The 22,455-nt window shown below is 47.2% G+C and overlaps 1 protein-coding gene across 1 annotated transcript in view; it reads right to left on the bottom strand.

Annotated features, from left to right (window-relative positions):
- The window catches only part of Trio (trio Rho guanine nucleotide exchange factor), a 290,571-nt gene that overhangs the window by 68,267 nt on the left and 199,849 nt on the right, over nucleotides 1-22,455 (bottom strand). Inside the window, 5 exon segments of the mRNA XM_032898677.1 lie at nucleotides 5,056-5,299; nucleotides 16,945-17,044; nucleotides 17,727-17,869; nucleotides 20,231-20,332; nucleotides 22,054-22,244. Coding sequence (XP_032754568.1) covers nucleotides 5,056-5,299; nucleotides 16,945-17,044; nucleotides 17,727-17,869; nucleotides 20,231-20,332; nucleotides 22,054-22,244 — 780 coding nt within the window.

The raw sequence follows: 22,455 nt of genomic DNA, 5'->3' as shown, positions 1-22,455 counted from the left end.
GGGCATGGTGAAGACAGTTGCCAGGTGCGTGGCCATGTTACCTGTTAACAAATGGGTAAGGGAACCTGGGTTGTTTCCTTTAAAAAAGCTGGTCTGCAAACAAACTGGTGAAACCATCTAACAAAAAGAGGACAGAAAAGAAAAGCTGAGCTGAGCTGAAACCCCGAGGGAGGAGAGAACATGGTCCAGGTTAAACCTGTAGAACAACGACATTTCAGGGAACTTCAAATGCAAGGGACTTCCTTACTTTTAATACAAAGGGAAGAAAAGGCTGCCGTTAGGTGAGGATCCTGTGCTTCTTGCCAGTGTGAACCTTCCCACGTCTCCACAGGTTCTGTGGTTAAGCCCAAAGCCACAGACAGCTCTTCTTGGTGTATGATTTGCTGTGGTGACGGGTAGATACTGAGTTTCACCTGCTAGTTTTGGGCCTCAGTCACCAGACAAAAGATTTTTTTCTCTTGTTTGTGTTCCTTATTTTTCTCATCCAAAGGAGAAGAAAAAAAAAGCTATAATTATAAACACCGTAAGTGTAGCTGCTTTGTCTAAGTAGATGGTTTTCTTTTCCTAGACACATCAAAGCACTAGCAAAAAGCCCACCTGTCATCTCATTATGGGCTGGCATAAGGAGAAGATGTAAACTTGAATTAGTTTCACTCAAAGAAACTTTCTAAGGAATAGAAACTTAGGATGGCAGGAGCTGGTAAGAATGTTAAGCCCTAGCCTACACATGCAACATCAGCAGGAAGAGAGGTGGTCAGCGCTCAGGGATCCTGACCGGAAGGGGCAGCTGTGAGCACTCCCTCAATGGCCAGAACCACAAGGCTACCTCAGCACCAGATCTCCAAGCCCTGCTTTGCTGAAATGGTTGGGAGCGGCTGATAGTGTTATTGTCTCAGGGCTGTAGGGACAAGCAGGACAACAGGGGTTCATGACAACAGGCTGTCTGTCCAGGTGATCTTCCAGATGCTGTACACTGGTGAACACCAGGGAAGGATATCCCAAGAGTATTCTAAGACAAATTCACATTTTATCAGGATACACTACTAAAACTAACACTGAAAGAACAGCGACAGACTCACGCTCTGCTCTGCAGACATCTAGCCAGTTGCAAGTAACTTGCCTAGCTCAGGGCATGTTTTCCTCAACGTCCTCAGTTTTGCAAACTTTGCCTTGGGCTACTGCAGCCACTGAGTGGCCCTCTGGAATGTTCTTGGTATTGAAAAAAATGAAAGTGCTTCTGGGGGTTGAGGGTTGGGCCTATACTCTCTGGTACCCAGGAAGCTGAGGACGGAGGATGGCCTGTCTGAGTTACCAGTAAAGCTGAGTGACATGAGAAAATCCAGGGCACTAGACAGAGAGAAAGGCCCTGTCCCTGTTTCAAAATAAAAAGCAAAACAGTGCACTGTGGTAGTGGTCGAGAGCTTGCCTAGCACTCTCCAGATCCTGTCTTCAAGTCTTAGGACCACATAAAATGAATTCATATATACATATGTACGTATGTACGTACAAGAACGCTAACAGCACAGATGGACCTATCACAGGCATACATGATGTTCTGACATGGTCTTCTAGGAAATACAGACATTTCTGATACTCCTGTTTCCTCATGTAATGAGGTAGATAAAAGCTTTACAAGTCCAGACACTGGGAGGAAACATCACCTGGCTCTACTGGAGTTTAGCAGAGATTACCTGACATCTACTTCCAGCCAGTCAAAGCCTGTTCCCAAGGGCATAAGGCCACTGGCGGCTCTCAGTGGAGGTGCATGCTTCGAGCTAAAGCAGGGCCCTCTGCAGGGAGGCCAGCCCTAGATTCTGAAATCACAGCAGACGGTATAGACCACAGACAGAAGACTGGTCAAGCGGGGATTTGCCAAAGCCACATTCTATTTTAGTACAAGCACTGTCTGCCGAGTCGGTGACTAAGCTGCTGTGATGAAGAAGAATGACAGCCAGACTAGGGTAGTGTCAACACCCCAGGCAATCTGTCTGCCGGCAGAGGACAGCAGAAACAAAATCTTCCAGAATAATCTTCCTCCACACAAGGGAAAGCTCTCTCTGAGGTATAATGTTCACGGCTGAGTCTAGTTTCACACTCAAAAACATGTTGAACTGTAGGCTGTGTGACTCAGTTTCCTTTTGAGTTGATTTTACGTGAGCTGCATCTTTGTCCTCCTGAAATCACCATATAAACACATATGTCCTGACACAGGACACCTGGTCCTCACAAATCACACGTATCCTCCCTGTCCAACCCAGGCCCAGGGCCACCAAGAGAGCCTGGGCTCCACTCACAGTGAGCATGGAGACCTGTCTAGTTGATATAGAGAGCTCACACGGATCCTGTAAGCAGCTTGTTCTTCACAAGCAACCGGACAGTTAACCCTAATGGCTGTCGATCTATGCACTTACAGAGTATGGAAATCTAAGCAGTTTGAACAGGGCGTTATGAGAAAAGCTGTCAAGACGGAACTGAGAGGCAACGTACTCCACTCTGTCCTCCTTCTGGACGGGCAGAGCAGTAAGGTCCTGGACTGCTATGACACTGTTTACAGACTACTGACCAAGATACATACATAATGGCCGTGTCTTTGTGCTCAGGACTTCTGTGGGGTACAGCATGAAAGCCAACTTGCTAATCTGACTTTGCCAAGAGGTCTGACCCAGCCACAGACTGAGTTTTGTGAGAGAGCACTGGCTCGTGGCTTACCTTCCTCACTGCTGCCCCCGACAAGCCCAGAGCTCTCACAAGGAAATGAGGCTCACATCAGGTACCAGGTGAGAATACACCGCACAGTAGGTCCCAGCAACCCAGCACACACCGATATCTTACCGATTACAGTGCCCCCTTCTCTCCTCACAGCAGGTAGGAGGATGAGCTATAGGCTGATCAGAGGCAGATCAAGACACTGCTTCCTGAGATGGCAGAGGCCTCTAAAGGGCACGTATCCTTTCTGGGTGAGATTCTAACTCCATACCCCATTGTTGCCTGGACTTTCTGACAATGGCATCTGGTCTGCTGGGTGGAAACTCTGGTCAAGGCGACATTTCCTGGGCTTGACCTCAGTAGAGGTCTGTCAGAAGCCTGCTGAAAAACCTGAAGGTGGGTTCTCCTCCCTCAACACTGCTCTGTTGATGCGCAAACCCTGACACCAAGGGAGCAGACAGCCTTCAGTTTTCTTGTAAGAAAATTAAAACAAATCAGGAGAAGGATAAAACTGAAAACAGAGCCCTTGCCGCCCACTGTGCTCAAAGCAGGTACAGGTAGCTGTAAGGATAGGGTGTTGGAGGCCTGGGAGTGGGAGGGATAACATTCAGAGATGAGACAACAGCGAACGCATTCAGGCAGAAAAACAAAACAGACTCTTATAAATAGCGAAACCCAACGTTCACTGGAGTTCCCAGGACAAAGTCGAGTGTGCCGGTCACACAAGAGTTCCTCCTCTCAGCTAAGCTGCACTTGTGGGTACCAGGAGAGGCCAAACAAACACTATCTTTCAGCACAATGGCTGTGTGCACCATGTTCAAGTTCACCAGGGCTTCTCAGGAGGACAGAGACACTTTATTTCCAACTCAAGCTCAAGGGCTAAAATGGATCAGGTAACCCAGGCCAGCCGTGGGCCAGGAAGGTGGAGTTCAGCACTGGGGGACTTCTCCCTGAGCTCCAGGTCCCGGTCACTGCTCTAAACCTGCAGTCTCCAGAGATGAAAGGAGGTGCTTGGCCTTTTCCTGGTCTCATCTATCCTGTGCCTCACTAAGTGTCAGTGTGCTCACGTGCTGGCCCTGGGGACTCAGAGCTTGGCTGTAAAGAATTAGCAGGGCTAGCTGGAGGCTAGGCCCTGTTGCAATGTCATTCAGCTGAGGGAATTGAGCCACCATGTCTAGAAGACAGTACCAGACTGTCAGGATGACTGTGGGGAGACCATGGAGAAAGCTGCTAGAATATTTAACAGTTAGAAAAGAAAGTGACTGTGGCAAAGTGGAGTGATGTTCTCTCAGAAAGATAAAACTATCTATGTTTCCTAACACTGGAAGAACTATCAGTCTTCCATATTGTACAACAAGCTGACAGGGCCATGCTGCCCACTGCATCCACAGGGCAGGACGTCTCCAGAAACTTAAAACTAAGATGAATAAGAAGGCTAGCCTCCTGCACAGGCACCCAGCATGAGCTGAGTCTGTCGGATGAACTTTCTACTCGTTGTACTGGAGAATGTAAAAAGAAATGCTAATTTAAACAACAGTTTGTTTACCTTCCCCCCACCCCCCCGCCGTAGGAACACGTCATTTCAACATGTACAGAGGATCCAATCGAGACACAGTATCTTTTCCACAAACCCTAGTGTGCTTTCCCATCTGCAGCACATCTCCATTGAGACAAGCCACTCTTACACACTCAGCAGCCTTCGGCCCTGAAGCCTCCATGGTGAGCATCTGGGGTAAGGACTTTTTTGGTCTCCACAGGAATGCTGACACCACAGAAGGGCAGTTCTGCTCTGACACTTTGGAGGAGTTGTCAGGGAATACTGCATGCTTTCCAAATTTAAAGCAGGTCTTCAAAAGCGGCCTTTTAGCTGAGGAGCACGGAAGGCCTCTGAAGCTAAGCCCCACTCTCCCTCTGCATGCTACAGTGGTGCTTGAGTTATCCTCAGCCTCGTCACTTCCACAACGATAAAAAGGAAAGGCTATAACCTAGGGCCGAATTTGGTCTTCAGGAATTTATGACGGCACAGAAAGGCCTTGTGAAAACCTGACTCCACAGAGGCTGGGTCCAGTCCCCAGTTCCGTACCTGTTGCTTCCTTTACCTATCAAGACAACCAGAAGAGAAACAGCGCCCGTTCCTCCTTCTCCACTTACGAATGGCATTGGCCCCGAGAGCCACCCCTTTAAAGCTGATGTCCTATGTTACTCCTCCACCTCAGGAGAGGAGGTCACAGTGTTAGTAATGGGAGGAATCCAGGCTCCACCGCAAGACGGGAGGGCCCTGTGTGCTCACCTGGAGGGCAGACAAGGCCTCACTGTGCTCTCTCTCTGGCCCTCCAGGGGCTGGCTTACCTTTGTGGTTGAAGATGCCCTCCATCTCCATGCTACTTCGTGAGTGGGCAATGCACAGAGAGCCACAGGGCACGAGGCCTTCAGCGGCAGGGGACCTGTCAGTGGTGCGCACCAGACACCAGTCGGGCTTGTCGTGAGGCCGTTCCAGAACCTCCACTGTCTGGCCACGCCGGATGGTCAGCTCATTGCTGTTGCAAGCTGTGAAGTCATGGATCACCACTGTCAGCTCGCAGCCGCCAGAAAGCTGGGAGGGACAAAGCAAGAGGGACAGGTCAGCAAGCAAAACCACTCGGCCAGACACGGCTTCGAACTTGGCTAGGATGACACCTTCTGCCTGAAGCTCTGCAGCAGAGTTAAAGGCATCACCAGAGCTGGGCTAAGGCCATGTCCTGTCCCTTCCCTGAGGCAATGTGAGGTACAGATGTGCTTTCTCTCATTCTCTACGCTGGGGTTTTCCTGAGGAGTTCACCGTCAGTCCAGTGTAATTTCTCATGCATTTCCACGTCTCTCTGAAACCGAGACATTCTAGCTCTCTCTTTTAAAATGCTATGCACTCATCTTTAAACTTAGAACAAAGTAATAAAACTGCCTCAAGGCAGCTCAGGGAAAAATCATAAATCAGACAATAAAGCAAGATGAAGCTCTGCAGATTTTCAAAGTCCTAAGTGAGCACCTGGGGCACCCCTCACTGCTCTGCACACGCAGGCTCCCCAAGCATCTTTAGATCAGGGAGGGAGCAGCTCCAGACAGGGACTGAACGGCCCCTAGGCACTGGCCCTGGAGTGCTTCTCCTCGGGCTCTCAGAGGACTTGGCTCTGTCCCGATTCCTGTGTTTCATCCAGATCATCCCTAAGGAATCGATGCGGTGCTCACTAGCTCTCTGTACATTAAACATGAGCATACCGCACTCTGAAGATTGAGAATGAATGGCTCGGTGGCTATGTAGAACGCACACAAAAAAAAATGCAGCAGATTAGTATGAGTGTGCCTCCTCGGTGCGCCTGCCTGGCCCTTCCTCAGCTGCTGGCACTAACCCTTGAACCTGTGACCCCCATTCTCTCTGCTCACTGTGCTCACTCCCAGGTTCTCTCCTGACCCAGTACTTAGGTCTTCTGTAGCACATCCATGAGTTCCATGAAGACACACACACACACGCCTGCATGTGAAAACCAAGAACACGATCCTCCCACTGCCGTTGTCCCCCGCATGGCTTGTGTCCTGGCAGGTCGATCTCTGGACTGCAGCTCTTTGGGCACAGGACTGACTGACTCATCAGCTCCTACACAGGAACCCTGTGACTGCTCTGTCCTCAGGATATCCCCGGGTTCCACTGCGCCTGTTCCTTCACTGTGCCATGTGGGTTGTCTAGCCTTACCCTCATGCTGCTATTCCCAAGGGGTGACCCCGTGCTTCCGATTTTTCACCTCCCACCCCCGGCCCCAGGGAAGCTGCGACATGACTCATAACCTTGTGTTTCTCTTCCGGTGTTGCTTTCTGGGAGATGCTATCACCAGCAAATTACCCAACTTAAATGAATTTCCCTCCTCCTCCAGAAGTTGTCAAGTGGACTCCAGGGTGGCTTTCTAATGACTTTCTTCCCCTGCAAACCCCATGCTGGTTACTTCCTTTGAGTTTCTCCAGTGATTCTGGTGGTCTCCCTGTATCCCCCCAGCTCTCTGTTCTGTTCCATTGGAACAATGCTGTCAGGGCAGCCTTTTAAAAAGCATGGATCTTCCTCGTCAAAACCCTAGGTATGGTTTTCTTGATACAGGGCTTAAATCCCTATCTGCCTTGCCAGGTTTATGTGCTGACAGTTGCTTCTGAGATAGGTCCTGTGCATGCATGGTCCACACTGCCATCCCTGTGGTCAGAGCTCCTGCATCCATTCTCTCCACAAGTTCCCCATCTACTGTCTTTGGGGAGTTGCTGCCATTTCTGCCATCCATAAGGCTTTCCCCTGAAACAACTTATACTTCAGTTTTGAAATGAATAGTCTGTGTGTGTGTATGTGTGTGTGTGTGTGTGTGTGTGTATGTGTGTGTGTGTGCACGAGGGTGTGTGCACGAGGGTGTGTGCATGTGCATGTAGGTATGTGTGTGTGTGTCTGTGTGCAAATGCGTACATGGAGGGATACCTGTGCCTGTGTGTGTCGATGTGTGCATGTGTGTATATGTGTATGCCTACCCATGTGTGTGTCTTCTCCTCAGTAGAAAGCAAGTCTGTGTCACTCTTCTGTGAATATTTGTATCAAGACTAAGGGCAGAGAGAGGCTTGGTCACCACCATGGCAAACAGAACAGGGCCTACAGATTACTGTGAGATCTGTGTACCCATGAGGTACAAAGCACACAGAATGCCTGCCAGGCTGTAGGAAGAGCTCGCCCACACACGCTTCTACCTCCTAGCGGCTCATCTCTTATGCGAGAGTCTGGGGATTCAGAGTTAAAATCATGTCTGCCAGACGACCATAAAGGGTAGAAACAACACAGCCCTTTCCACCGTGAAGCCCCGATTCAGACAAAACGAGCCTCTTCACTAGGTCACGACTGTTGAAGTTCCCTTCTAAATTTTTACAAACTCCTTTGTGGGAAAGCCATGATAAAATTTCCATTGGTCCATGAACAGATAAAGAAGCCATAGAAATGCCAAAAGTCGAGACCGAGCTTGGGAAAGAATTTCCCCCACAGAACCCCCTGATAGGGAAGTGGTTAACTCCTCAGCAAAGAGGAGAAATGCTCCCTTTCCCAGCGAAAACAGAGTCAGCCAATGAAGCTTGACAGGGTCAGGCTAGCCACAGACCAAGCCCTGCCCTTTGTGGGTCTTGGTGGTCCAGCCCCAGTGGCCCCATGACTGAGGGCAGCCAGCTCTGTTACTGAGATCTCTGTCAGAGCTCCAGGCTTTCCCCAGTGGCCCATGTTGCTGCTCTGGGAAGGAGCCCTGCGCTGGCTGCTTCCCTTCCAGAGTCTCATTAACTTGTCAGGATGCTCAAGCAAATGCGGTGGGGTGGGGGAGGTTGCCCAGCAAGGGGAGTTAGACTAGACTATATTTTTGGCACTTACTTTTTTTTAAAAAAAGACCTTTCCAGAGTAACCAAAAAGGATTGGAAACATCTGTGTGCTTGACAGGGCGTAAGAAATAAAAATCAAGCCTGTTCTGACAAAGAATCATAAACGACGTTAAAAACACGCAAAGGCGTTCTAGAACTTAGGAAAACAGAGTGCCAGAATAATATTTCAAAAAGTGCTGAAATTATCCCCCTCACATTTTTCTGCTCCTCAGTCCTCTCCTGCCCATCAGGAGAGATAAGAACCTACAATCAAGGCTAGGAACTAAATGGTTGTTTCCCTGAAAAGAAGCATCCTGTAGGCTTCTGTTACAAGCTTTACATTTACGCATTTAAATTTTAGTCAAACAATACAGCTGCTGGCTACCCCACAATAAAATGGCACAGTGGGAGATCTTGCTGGGCTAGTCACTGTGATGGTCCACAGACTCCACAACTGGGTGGGACTCTGATGGCTTTTCCCTTGATGGCTTACACAGCACCTTCCTAACTATACGAGTCAGCCTAGGGGTGGAGGCTTCCAGACCAGTCCTAGATCACTTTCTCCCATCCCTGTGTCCAAAGTACATGTGTCTTCTGCAATTGGAACTTAGCTTCCAGTTCTGGGACACAACAAAGGGTAAGGACAACATCCCAGTGTTTATTTGAGGGTCTCTTGGGCCCTCAAAGGAAGGGACTTTCTTAGGCCTGGCACTAGGGTTTTGTTATACAACTTTTTGGGAGGGGCATTATCTCATATGTGGTGTTGACTCCAATTAAACTACACATATGCACACACATTTTATATGTGTATTTATTAATTTTATTTTATTTACGGTACGGGTACGGTACGGGTGTTTTGCCTGTATGTATGTCTGTGCAACACACGGATGTGGCAGCCACATAGGCTGGAAGAGGGCACAGGTCACCTTAGGATTGTAGTTATAGCTGTGAGATACCATGTAGGTGCTGGAAATTGAACCCAGGTCTCCTAGAAGAGCAGCCAATGTTCTCTACTGCTAAGCCACCTCTCCAGCTCCTGGTTTATGAACTTTTAAGTAAACTTATGTTTCCTTGTGGCTTCTTCAAACACCCACAGTGCTATTTATCTCTCCTTCCTTCTTAAACTTTGCATTGAGCTACAAAACATCTCTTTAAAATGAAGCTTGTTAAGAGTTCAGAAAGACGTGTTTTGCTGTTGTAGACATTTGTGATAACTACATTTGATCTACTACTTTAAAGCAAGTCCTTATTGATATCAAGAACTCAATTCCTAACCAGGAGTTTAGGTCACTAACCATGAGGATGGTGGGGCTCTTAGCCACCCCAGCCCTGAAGGCGTGACTACACTGACTACCACCCTACCCAGTTCATCCATCTGAGGCAGTAGCGCTCCCTTTTCTGTGCCAGCCACTGTCCATGGAGGGCACCCAGCACTCTCTTCACTTTGCACATTTTATAGACTCTGTCCCAGCTTCCTGGCATATTTGTCTAGTTCAGGAATGCAACGTATCACGTGACTTACATTAACCCTACTGAAAGCCACTTCAGAGGTCAGACATCTTTAAAGGCATCTTTCAGTTTCTCACTATTGTGGTAACCAGTATGTGTGGAAAACAAAACAAAACAAACAAACAAACAAAAACCCCAACAACAACAGCTGGTCTTAAACAGAGCAGAGGCACAGAAATCACCAAGGAAGTTCCTTCTCCCCAAAGCCCCTGCCTGTCCTTGGAGAGGGCCACTGGGAAGCAACGACCTAGTCCAGGGAGGGACACGAGCAGATTCAAAGCAGGCTTTGTCCCAATTCTCTCAAGGATAATGGGAAATAAACAGCTTATGGTATGTCCAAAGTCTTTTGTACATCAACAATCTTTGTAGAATTCTGTCTTTTGCTTTCAAAAACAAACAAACAAAAAAAAACAAAAACAAAAAAACAGCAACAACAAAATAAAACTGGGTCATATTGCTGCCTTGTCTCAACCATGGCTGAGATGCTCATGCAGTGAATTTGGTCATGGGCTCCTTGACATCCTCACACCCCGACCCTGTGCACTAGAACAAGGCAGTGTGAGCTACAAGAACACACTATTTAAAAGGGCAACAGCTAACACCTGGCTTGAATTACTAAGCTCAGGGAGCATTGTGAGCAGGCTGTACTGCAGAGGGCTGGAGAGAAATGGTGTGGTGGGTGAAGCCTTCCTCTCTCAAGTGATTCTGTTTCCAGGAGACGATCAACTGCAGTGAGTATCTGGCCAATTTTTCAAGGGCAATTCAAAAGGAAAGGCGGGGGTGGGAGGGATGTGGCTAATAACGGCCATTCCTTCTAGAACAAAGTGTATCGACTGTTGCGAACAGTTGCACCCCACAGCCCGCCACATTCAGTCATTCAGAAACTCCACAAAAGAGTCCTGTGGCTTCATGCAGGTCTCACACAGAGCAGACCAAACAACGATTACTTGGTTTAAGGGGATTAGAGAGTACAGTTCTACTGCAGGCGTGGACACAAAAGCAAAGGCAGCCACAGGCAGCCCCGGAATAAATGCCATCGGGCCGAGGTTCTCACTGCTGCTAGGCGGCTTTGCGGAGGCTGGCGGATCAGCTCCCACCTTAACAGTACCAAGAACCGTCTCCCAGGCGCACACTAACTCGGAAGGCAGCTTTAGGCCAAGGGCAAGGAGATGCGTTCCTGAAAACCCTCTGCTTGGGGGTTTAAAAACATCTAAAGATAGGCTCTGACATGGAGGGCACTCACAGACAACTGTGGAAATGTATAAATGGTTAAAATAAATTATTAAAAAATACTCGTTAAGAGGGACCAATCTGAAGAACTGAAATAAATTCAAGATCCTTATTCACTTAACTGTGCCCCTCAATGGGAAGGGTCAGTTCCAAGTTTAAATCCAGGCTTATTACCCTGTCAGATGGTAATATGGCCATACCGAGGAAAGCTTACACGAAAGCATACATTTTGGTTAGGTTATTTTTCTAATCAAATTTACCTTATTAGTACCTTCCCTCTTTGCTCCATGAAAATACTCGACAAAAGCAACTTAAGGATGAAAGGGCACTGTGAGGGGACACAGTCCATCCTGGGGTGTGTGTGTGTGTGTGTGTGTGTGTGTGTGTGTGCGCGCGCGTGTTGTGATGTGCTGCTCATACAATGCTCACAATCAGGAGGGGAGAAATGAGTACTCATGCTCTTTATTTCCCCCGTCTCTCCTGTAAGCCTGGGACACTGGGCTACAGGGCAGTGCTGCCTACATTCCGAGGTGATGCACCCCATTCAGCTGAAGCTGTCTGGAGACTCCCTGACAGGAAGTTCACAGCGGTGCCTCCTAGGTGACTCCAAAGGAGTTGACAATGCAGATCCGAACCCCAGTGAACAAACCGCGGTCTTTCTATGATAGGAGTTTTTACTTTCTTATTTTATTTTACTTTATTTTCTGACAGCTCTTAAAAGATCCTCTAAAAAGTCCTTAGGAACTAGAAGGAAGAAGGAAACACATTGTACAAGGAAGCCCACAGTAGGTGGTCAGAAGTCTCTCTGAATGCCTGAATGTACTGTGTGAACATTCTCGCTTTTGTGTGCACACAGTGTCACAATGCAGAGATTTAATGATGGGAGGTGACCAGCTAGGGAAGTACACTGAGCAAGGGCTCTCGTCTGCAGTGCCTATGCCCATTCAATAGGCATTATGCTGCTGCAGGGCCACCGACCTGCATGGGTCAGCGCCGACGCTGAGCAGCTCAATTTCAAGACTGGATAGAGCTCCGAAACAATGTCTTCGCTGTCCACTGTGACTAGTGTCCAGGTAGGAGGGTGAAGTTGATACATCAGCAGCAATGGAAGCCAGCTACGTAACTGGCAGGGAGCAGGAGGCTCCTTTTACCACAGAGACAGAGACCACTAATATATGTATGCAGGGCTTCTTAAACACTACGCAGTGTTATAAAGACAGTGGGCAGGTCCAAAGCTCTCGGGACTATGAGCGGAGCAGGGCAGCAGTAACCCCATTAACACAGGAGAATGATGGGCACAGAGCAGCTAAGGAACACACCCAATGTTGGAGATTGGTTCCAATGCTTTGATTCAATCAGGAATCTGTGTGTCCAAACACTAAAGGTCCTCATTGGTTTTTGATGGATCAATAAAGATGCCAGTGGCCAATGACTGGGCAAAGGGAGCCAGGGAGCTTAGAGTTGCTTGGGCTAGGGTGCAGGGAACAGGAGAACTGCCATGACTTGGGGAGGAAGGATGGAGAGTAGCAGTAGGAAATAAAGTCATCCAATCATGTGAGATTTCTACCCCTGGGATAGCAGGGGAAGGCTTAGGAGTACCCAGCCTTAGAGGTAGCCAAGGCATTTTAAAAATGAGCGAGTGTGTGTGTGTGTGTGTGTGTGTGTGTGTGTGTGTGTGTGTGTGTGTGTGTACATGCATGTGTGTGCAAAGATACTCCTGGGTGTACGTGTGCAATCCGCCAGGAGCCAAAGCAGTGTAGCACAAACTCACTGCTACAGGGACATGCAGAGGAGGAATTGGCTAGAGGTCTGCTAGTGGTGAGCATGTTCTCATTCCTGAGGGTGTATTTGGATGTACACCATACCTTTCAGTACTTCCTTGTATGCTCTGAGGAAGACCAAGAAAGCTCTCCGAGTTTGTGGTGAGCACCACATTCTAGCCAGTGAAAGATTTCTGAGTTTGATGATCCAGTTCTACTATGTGTAGAAAACCTATTCCATCCCCAGGAACTGCATTGCTCTGAGCAAGTTGTGCGGTCAGGCACCTTCTCTGAGCAGGGGTGTAGTGAGAATTTTGGTCTCCTTGAAAAACACAGGAACATTATGGGAACGTGGTTTCATTTTTATCCCAGGTGTGGGGTACGGGGCTGCTTCGATTACCCACAGCAGCTGACTAGGATTTGCCTTGTGCTCTAGCAGGGGCATGGTTCTGCCAGCTGCTGATCGTTTCTAAGATTATGTGCCATTTGGAGTTCTGGGGACTCTTCAGCGGGTAAATAAACACTAGGGATCTGAGAGGTGAGGTTGCTGTTGATCGTTGTTGTTGGGTTTTGTTAAGTAGTTGTGTGCAAAGAAGAAACAATATGAAGAAATTAGACATCCTGATGGTGAAGATCAAACCCAGTGATAATGTCATCCCCTTTCCCCTCTATCCTTTTCCTTTCCTATCTAGTGTTAGGGGTTGAAAGGGTGGAATAAGAGTAGAAGAAAGAAGAACCCACAAACCCACCAGCAAAAGTCAGGTGATGGTTGGGAGATCCCTGGGCACAGGCTGCTGATGCAGGGGAATTCAGTCCTTCCTCATCGAGCAGACACAGCTCCTCTTGTAAGATTGTCAGGGAATTCAAATTTTAAATTGCATTGGCTTTAGCTGCTTTTCAGACTACTTTGATTATGACTATAGACAACTAAACAAGTGTAGTGTAGGGTCACGTGACAGAAAAACCAGCTTTAAAAGTACACAGAAAGTAATATATCTACTTCACTTCATCAGGAGAACTGTTACCACATGCTTTTAAAAAAATACATGCATCTATAAAAATAAGATACGAAGATTTATAACCCCTGTTCTAAGCTTAAATGGAGTTCAAGCAGAGGACCCATTTCAAATGAATCGTGCACTCCTTGGAAAGAACTGCATACTGAGGGTCTCAGGATAGTTCACAAGCTGGCCTGGGATGTTCTTCCAGACACTTCATTCTTACTTTGGCCATTCTGTTCGAGGCCCACTTCGCTTGCTCCCAACCCTCTGTCTCATGACACGGATACTGTTAAATGACAGAAGTCTCAGGCTAACGAGGTGAGAGTGAGGGGATATTCTAAGATGCCTCCTTTGTACCCTAAAGACACTCAGCACCAGAGCTGTGGTGCTGTAAAGGAGTAAGGTCTGGAAGATGTCAGATGATTAAAGCCACATTCGTTTCTGGCTTTGCTGTCTCATCTGCTTCATCTCCTCAGTGCCCCAGGGCTGGAGCAGCACCTCCTCCCTGCCTCAGGAGATGTGCTCATGGCAGTGAGGTAAGACTCTGGAAAGCAGTTGGGATTTTTTTTTTTTTTTTTTGCAACCCAAATTACATTTTTATAAGACCATTTTATCTGCCTGAGTATCATGAATATCAGCAAGAATTGGTGTTAAACTCACATCTGGACAAAATGATGACATATTTTAAGACTGATTGTGGGAAATGGATTCATGCAACAAGGTTTGAGTGCTGCCCTGCCTAACGGAGCTGTGCCCTGGAAAGAGGGTGTCTCCAGAGCCCCTCCTCAGCTGACTCTTGTCCTAACCCTCTGGAGCCTCATCTGAGGATTGCTAACAGCTCTGGCAGAGAACTTCCCATCAGAATTCTCTGAGAGGCTAAGCACAGAACATACCCCCGCCCCATTTCTGAACTGGAACCAAATTCCATGACACAACTAACTCATAACAGACATGATAAATTGAGTCAACTAGGCAGAATATCTTAAATTATTCCCTTGCCAAAAGTATCTGCCTGTAACACAAGCAGATGCTCCAAAGTGCAATTTGTAGGGTGGAGAGAACTTTGAGGCTCAGGAAAAGTTGTAGCCGTGGGAGAGCAGGGGTGCTGACCGAGTCAAGCTAGAGAGCCGAACACTACACCCTCTGTCTCAGGAAGGGTGCAGCTCCTTGCTTTCAAGTTGCACTCTTTCAAAAGATCATCTATAGAATCAGAAATCTTTGTTCAGAGAAGCACAAGTAGAAGGAGGAAGGGGTGTAGACGCCTTTGCCTTAGTACTGGGACTAGTGAATGCTTTGAGCGCCACGCCCTATGTGGCCATTTTAATCCAACAGAGGACCAGAAGTAAAGACCCACTATTCAGTTTAATGGCACAGGCCCACAGGAACTTCACAAACTGTTAAGGACCCTGGTCTCACCCTGAGGCAATAAAGACAACTGTGTCACATTTACAAGAAAGAACTCAGAATGTCACCACTGCAAGATGGTGAGGAGCTATGGGTCCAGGACAGGTTCTGTTGAGTGACAGGCTTTGAGTTGTGCTAGCTTCACTTCCCAAACTTTAGTGATGGCTCTAGTGGTGACGTCACTGGATGAAAAAAATGAAAACTGGCTCATTATCCTCACAGATGAAATATTTAAAGGGCAGTTCTTATAACTTCTGATGTCCCAGTAGACCCCCCAAGGCAACAGGACCAGTTATTATAAACCTACGCTTTGGAAGTAACTCTTTTTCCTCACATATCAAGTGGGGATAGAGTCTGCTGCCCTCCAAGTTCACATAAGCCCTATTGTGTTATGATGGACATGCCTCAGGAGACCAGAGCTGGGGTAGGCCAATGGGCAAACCTATCACTAATGAAGAGCCCGTTCTGGGACGGGGAGGGCTATATTTCATGGCTACCCATTCACCTGTTAAAATACCTAAAACCATAACTCATCTTGCTTCCTGAGCCGACCTAAAGAAAAGCCTTCACCAGCATTCCAGGAGGACACTTACTACATTCAAAAGGAGTCTGTGGATTTCATTCCAAAGATTTGCTTCTCACAAACTTTAAAGCTGGCATCTGTGGTAAACCTAGCCTGACTTGAAGACATCTCGGAAGGGTGTGGCCTGGGTGCTTGGGAGCAGTTCTCAGGGGGCCTGTAAGGCTGCCTGGATGTCAACGGCTATCCTTGTCATACTTGGCAACTGTGTGGTCTGCCTTTTCTTCTCGGTGGCAGTCCTATGAGAACTGACAAGCTAACTCCTTCAGGTATTAAAAACCTAAAGACAAAATCCCCCAAATAACTGGTACTTTCTGATAAAATGTTTCCAAGTACAAACTACCTTTCTAAAAAAAATTGCTATGGGGATCCATATCCAATTACTCACACTAGAAGGGCTTTGGAAATGGGTCATACTGCAAAGCCACATTTTAAATCTATTTCTTTCTGTCCTGGAAACTACAGGGTAAATCCTCAAATCCAAATAGGACAGGAGCAGCGTCTACTAATGCACTGTCTAAAACAACCACCACCAGCATGGGGAAGCTTGAACACAGTTGCCTGAGCACAGCAGACTGCGAGGGTCCACGTCTCACAGCCACCAGGCAGCATCGAAGCAGTTTGTTCCCGAGTGAGAAACTTGTGAGGAGGAACTGGTGCCGAGAGGAGGAAGTGCTTATGCACTGCTCGATTATTATTTTTTTTAAAGAATCTTGTCTGGAGCTAGAACATATGCTTATCACAGAAGGAACAGAACATTCATCGAGACACACATCTACTGACTTTGTCATTTTCTGGCTACCACACAAACCCAGGATTACCAAGTTGTACTGCCCGGCAGTTTATTCTGATGGTCTCTGGATTCTACAAGAAGAATCCATGTTTTAAAGAGGCACACCTGCATAAAGGCCTCAGACAGAAGACACATCTGTCCTTTTAGTGGTCATGGCCGTCGAAGCCAAACTCGGTGTTGTGTAACTTTCTGTGTTCTGTGTACCTCAAATTCTAAGGGGAAACATCAGGGCCCACATTAGAGGATGTTAGCAACCCTGCCTCAGACAAAACTCCACATTTGTAAATGGGGTTCTGGGTAAAATCTTATTTTATATATTAGATTCTTTGGCTTACAGGTAAAATTTAAATAAGGTATACTGTCTTCAAAGCCTCTGACATAAAACCATGTGACTGACCGAGAGAGTGGACAGGAAGAGTGGACAGGTTTCTGGGCCCATAGAAATAGTCTCACTGTAGCCTCCTAGTCTTTGCCCTGCCGAGATTGCCTGACACCAGTCATCTTTAGATGCTAAAAACATTCACTGAACATACGCTGACTGGAAGGGGAGTGCAACTGGCAGCTCACCTTGTCACTGTCCAGTGTGTTCTGTGATGTCCGGGAGGCAATGGAAATGGTGTCGGGCTGGCTGCTGCCGTCCCCTTGGCTGTCCAGGTCCTCTCCATCCCTATGGAACACAGAAACACTCAGTCCCCAGCACTGCAAGCTGGAAAAGGCCACCACCTCCCAGTTCAAAGAAACCCATGCCAACTACAGCTGCTCCTGCAGCCAGCTCCTGTACACGTGGGCGAGCCACTCTGCTGGCTTTGTTTCAGGGCAGTTTGTTTTGTTATGTGGATGAATCTTTTGCTGGCATGAATGCAAGGGCACCATGTACGAGCCTGGTGCAGATGAGCATCAGAAGCCATTAGATCCCCAGGAACTGAAAAGTTTCAAAACCTGGGTGCTGGGGACAGAACCCAGGTCCTCTGCAAGAGCAACAAGGGCTCTGAGCCACTGAGCCCCCTTTACAGACTCAAGTCCTTCTGTGTTGAGTGCAGTTTTTGGCTTGGTAAGTGCCCAACATATCCTCCCACTGAATTCTCCACATAGTGAACTCCCCAACCTGGGTTCATTTCCATTTGAGAAATGGGTACAAACCAAACCAAACCAAATCAACGAACCAACCAAACAAACAAAAACAAAAAGAAAAACAAATGCTTCAATGCTTTGGGTTGGATGGGGGAAAGAAGAAGGACTTGCATGTGCCCTTTTGTTTCCTTTTAGCCAGTGGAGCTGCTTGTCTTGATGAAGCAGTGCATCCAGGCGACACAGGCGGGTAAGCACTGGGAGGAGCCCGCCACACTTACCTCCTCCCCTTCTGCCTTGCTGCGGGAGCCGTCTTGGGGATGTGGATGGGCTCCTTCAGGGCTCCTCTCAGGTGCACCGTCCTCTCCTGTATCACCTCACGGATGTGCTTTATCCAGTCCTGTTTGTTCTCGATACTGGAGGCCTGTGGGGGTAGGAGAGCCGTCAGGACTGTCCTTCCCACAACCGGTGCCCACCACATGCTGGATTCTCCTCTCCCCAGCTTTCTCAGTCTCCAAAGAACTCCCACAAAGGCAGCCACACGCCAGTTTAATGTACTACCAAGCAAATGACTCTAATTTTACATATTTTCACTAAAACCATTTTTTATTTTATAAATGAATGTGATTACAGATCTCTCATACTCTAGTACTTGATCATCATTCTTTAGTACCAAGACCTGTTAAGTGACCCTGGGGCATTACAAAAAACAGGTTCACTCCCAGTATGAAACCTCAGTGAGGCCACTGAGGCATAAGCTGTGTTTTGGTCGGTGTCGAGGAAACTGTCAGCTGGGATGTGAACGAGCCCTTGACCTCTGCTTGTCCCTGGACTGCAAGGATGACCGCTGCTGGCCCCCTCCACTGCCAGCTGAGGCAGCTCACATGACACAGCCTTCTCAGCCCATAGGAAGTCCACACAGGAGCTCTGTGGGGTGGGCAACACTGGACATATGCCCAAGGCCACAGAGTCACACATGGCCAGCCATGTGGGCCTACCGCAGCTACATAGCAATTTTAGGGACATATTCCCTCGAAATGGCATGGGTAGATAGAAAAGCCCTCTGGTGGCACTAATACCCGTTTTCAAATCTCCAGCTGAAGAACAGTCACCACCTCTGACATAGACATCACGGTCATGAGTGGTTACAGAGTTGTCCACGGAGCACGGAGGAGATTGCCATGAGGGACAGCAATGTTGCACTTCCTGCCCAGAATCTTGTTTTCGGAAATGCTAAACCATAGGCCACACTGGGAGGAGACGGAGCCAGAAGCTCTTTCTACATAAAATGTGCTTTTCAGTTACTTAGAGTAGGGGGTGGGGGCCTTAAAAACCCCACATCTAACAGAAGGTGCAGGCCTCACACAAAGGTGGAGATTAAATAACGAAGGATCCGAGAAGGATCCAGTGCAGTCTGGAGAGAAGCGAAAACCGTAACCATGATGTAGAAATAAAGAAAACTCCCCTGCAAATTGATTATTCCATCACTGGAGAGTAACTGAAAAGCACACATTTTACAGAAATAGTGTCAAACAAATGGGAGCTTTCAGTAAAGCGGTAACCAGTACACTCAGAGAGCCTGAAACTGTGCGGGGATTCAGAGGCAGATTCTTTCTTGCTTTTGCAAACAAAGTCAGTCATTCTGTGTTGGAACTATTAGGCCACCAACACAATGGTTATCCCTCTGTCACCGTCACCATTAAGGACCTTAAGGACTTGCGTCTGTACCCTCAGTATCTGTGTCACCGTCAAGACCCTCACTGTGACTGACACCACTGTCTCCATCTTCACTGTCACCAGCATAAGCATTGTCACATCCTTTCTACTTCACCATCCACGCCATCATTTCTACCGCTCACAGCGTCACCACCAAAATCCACACCCCCACTTCCCTCTTCATCCTCACTGCGACATCACCTCAAAGCCACCAAGACGAAAGCACATGCCACTGCCGTTTGGCCCTCCGTGTAAGGCAAGAGGCAAAAGGTGTTATCCAAACTTCTCTAATCATGTTGGAAATTTTTTAGTTTTGAATATATTTTAACAAGTCTAAACCATAGAAAAATTTGAGTTATCTAAAATATATTTGCTGGTACATTTTATATTTTATGGGGTTTTATGTCAGCCCCAACTACTAAGAGTCCCCAGTTGGGCCATATACATTCACTGAAACCTAACTACTGAGAACACGTGAGAAATGGCGTAGAAACACCGTGGCCTCCATGGTGGTCCCCTGGCTGTGACAGAGTAAGGTTCAGATGAACAACTCAGGTTCTGGAAATACTAAAGCGAGATTAGAAGAGCTGCAGAAGGAGATGCAGTAATTTAAGTGCCAGTCATACCAGCATGTCACCACACTGGTCACCACAGCACGAGGGACCAACTGAAATCCTCCCAACAGCTTAAAAATCGTGAGCGCCCCTAAACCATCTCTGATATTTCCAGACAGAGCAAGAAGACCTGTATTTTTTAAAATATCAATGAGGTTAGTGCATGTGACACCTTTAGAGTTCTTTGCAAGTCCTAGGAAAGTCAGTATATTCAAAACAGTTCGAATTAGAAGTAAATGGGAGAGAGAGAGAGAGAGAGAGAGAGAGAGAGAGAGAGAGAGAGAGAGAGAGAGAGAGAGGACAGAGAGAGAATTATTTTTTACTTTATCAATCCCATCAGAGAACAAAAAAATCAAATAAAATGACTTGGGATTTATACATCTCAGTGAGAAAAACAGCTTACATCACCACAATAAGTGTTTGCACAGTAGGCCACCAGCTGTAAATTAACATACCTTAAGGACAATTTTATTATCTGAAGTTGGTGTCCTCCCCACCCACAGTGCAAATTTGCAAGGATCTCCTTCAACATGTTCCGTGACACCCAACTCTGAGGTCTGCATAAAAGACAATTAGATAATTAGACAACAGTGCAATTTTGGTAGGATTAGACACAGAAAGAGAACAGCCTTTGGTGGTTGGTGGCCATGCTAAACACTTAGTTCAGTGGTTCCCAACCTATGGGTTCCAAGCCCTTTGGAAGTCGAATAACTCCTTCATAGGGGTCACCTAAGAACACTGGAAGACACAGATACTTACATTATAATTCATAATAGAAGCAAAAATCAGTTATGGAGTAGCAATATAAATTCCTTTGTGGTTGGGGACACCGCAGCATGAGGAACCAACTGAACTAAAGGGTCACATCATTAGGAAGGTTGACAGCCAATGCCTTACTTGGGAGGTGGACACACGTAGAGCACACTGATTATTCCCACCCTGAGCACTTCTCGAGATCGCAATGGAGCCTAATCAGCAGAATGTGCTGAGGAAAAAGCCCAACCTTAGACACAAGCGCGGGCTTTTCCTATTCAGAGCGGCTCCCACAGCAGACTCTGAGCAGTGACACACTGAGGGCAAAAGGGCTAAAATCTGACTTCATCTGCATCATTACTTCTTAGTATTTCATCATGACTATAACAGCAAACAACAAAAACCCCTGTCTGAGGACACATCCAGGACAGGGCATCTCCCCCCCACCCCCACCCTCCGAGATCGAATCAGCCCCATGCCTGCCTCTCCAACAACGGAAGTGACTCATAGGTTAGAACTCCAAAGGCAGCCTTGGTGGGAATCTTATTTTTTAAAATATAAATTAAACTAAGATGTATCGATCTTTAAAACACACAAGCTTGCTTCCGAGGTCAGATTAAAGACAGCTTTAAAACGACTAGCTGGCCAGGATGTGCTTAGTAATTTCCAGCTGGACGGCCACCTATCTGACGTAAGGCCATGGTGATCCAAATGATAATCACAACCAGGGTACCGTCCAAAGACAGTGGAATGAAAATTGTTCCTAGGAATTTTTAGATTCCAGATTTTGATTTTAAAAAGTCCCCACACTTGGGAATCTCTATTCTTCGGAGAGTTTGATTGACATACAAATATCACCAAAATCTATAGCATTCAATCATCTGATTGTTTGATACCCAGACATACAGAGGCCTGCGTGGTGCTGGTTCCTTTCTAGATGGTATGCTCACCTCCATTCCCACTGGTTCCCTCTGCCTGACTCTGCCCAGCAACTCTGCACTGGGAATGCTCCTTTCCCCAGAAAGACACTGACATTGGTTAGGAGCCAAAATACATAGCCAGAACACTCCAGAGTCTCCCTCTGCATGGGCAGGGTTGGGGGATCTTTCAAACACTATTTTTGATTACATATTTTTCTCTAATAATGACATTTTGCTATTATAAAATTGCAAATTTGTTTTCTTACATTTACTTTCCATAAATTAATTTCTAGTGGGAAACAATTAAATCTTCATGATTAAATCCCCAGGAAGGGAACCACAGGAACTGTATTAAAGGGTTGCAGCATTAGGAAAGTTGAGAACCACTGTCCTACAGTGTTTCTCCATCGTGCAGTTAGCAGCTATGGGCTTCAAGAACAGAATCCCCAAGCCCGGAGAGTATCAGCACGCCCTCTAGTGGACTCGGCCTGCACAGAACTGAGCTGAAGAAGATGACCATCACAGTTCAGATTCACATTTCTGAGCGGTTTGAGGCAGGCTGCAGTCGCGCTCTGTAGACTTGAGCTCTGGTTGCCGATACTTACAAACAGCTTGCTTTTGTACAGGTACTTGCTTCTCCCGCTGGAGTCTTTCACTTCTTTACTGAACACTAAGGACATTTCAAAAAGGAAGAGATGGCGTTCTCGACCCTTCCGAATTAAGGTTTTTGGGTCCCACACTTGGAAGGACTCCTGCAGGATGAGCTCTCCCTGAGACTCAATGTTTTCATCAAACCCTGCAAGGTGAAACACAGGGGCAAGCACGACTCAGAAGGAGGCACTGCCATCTCCACTGCAAATGCTTTCAATATGACTCCACGCTCTTCACCACGGCCCTCCTTCCTAACAAGAATTCTTCCTAAAACACTACTTTGCATGTATTTCCCCAAGTTCAAGCATTTTCAGGGGCTTAACTTTTCATTCCTTTCTGTTGGCTCCCAACATCAG

This window comes from Rattus rattus, chromosome 3, assembly GCF_011064425.1.
Source record: "Rattus rattus isolate New Zealand chromosome 3, Rrattus_CSIRO_v1, whole genome shotgun sequence".
NCBI classification, from domain to species: Eukaryota; Metazoa; Chordata; class Mammalia; order Rodentia; family Muridae; genus Rattus; species Rattus rattus.
The sequence above is the reverse complement of the archived record's forward strand: the minus strand, read 5'-3'. Positions and strand labels throughout refer to the sequence as shown.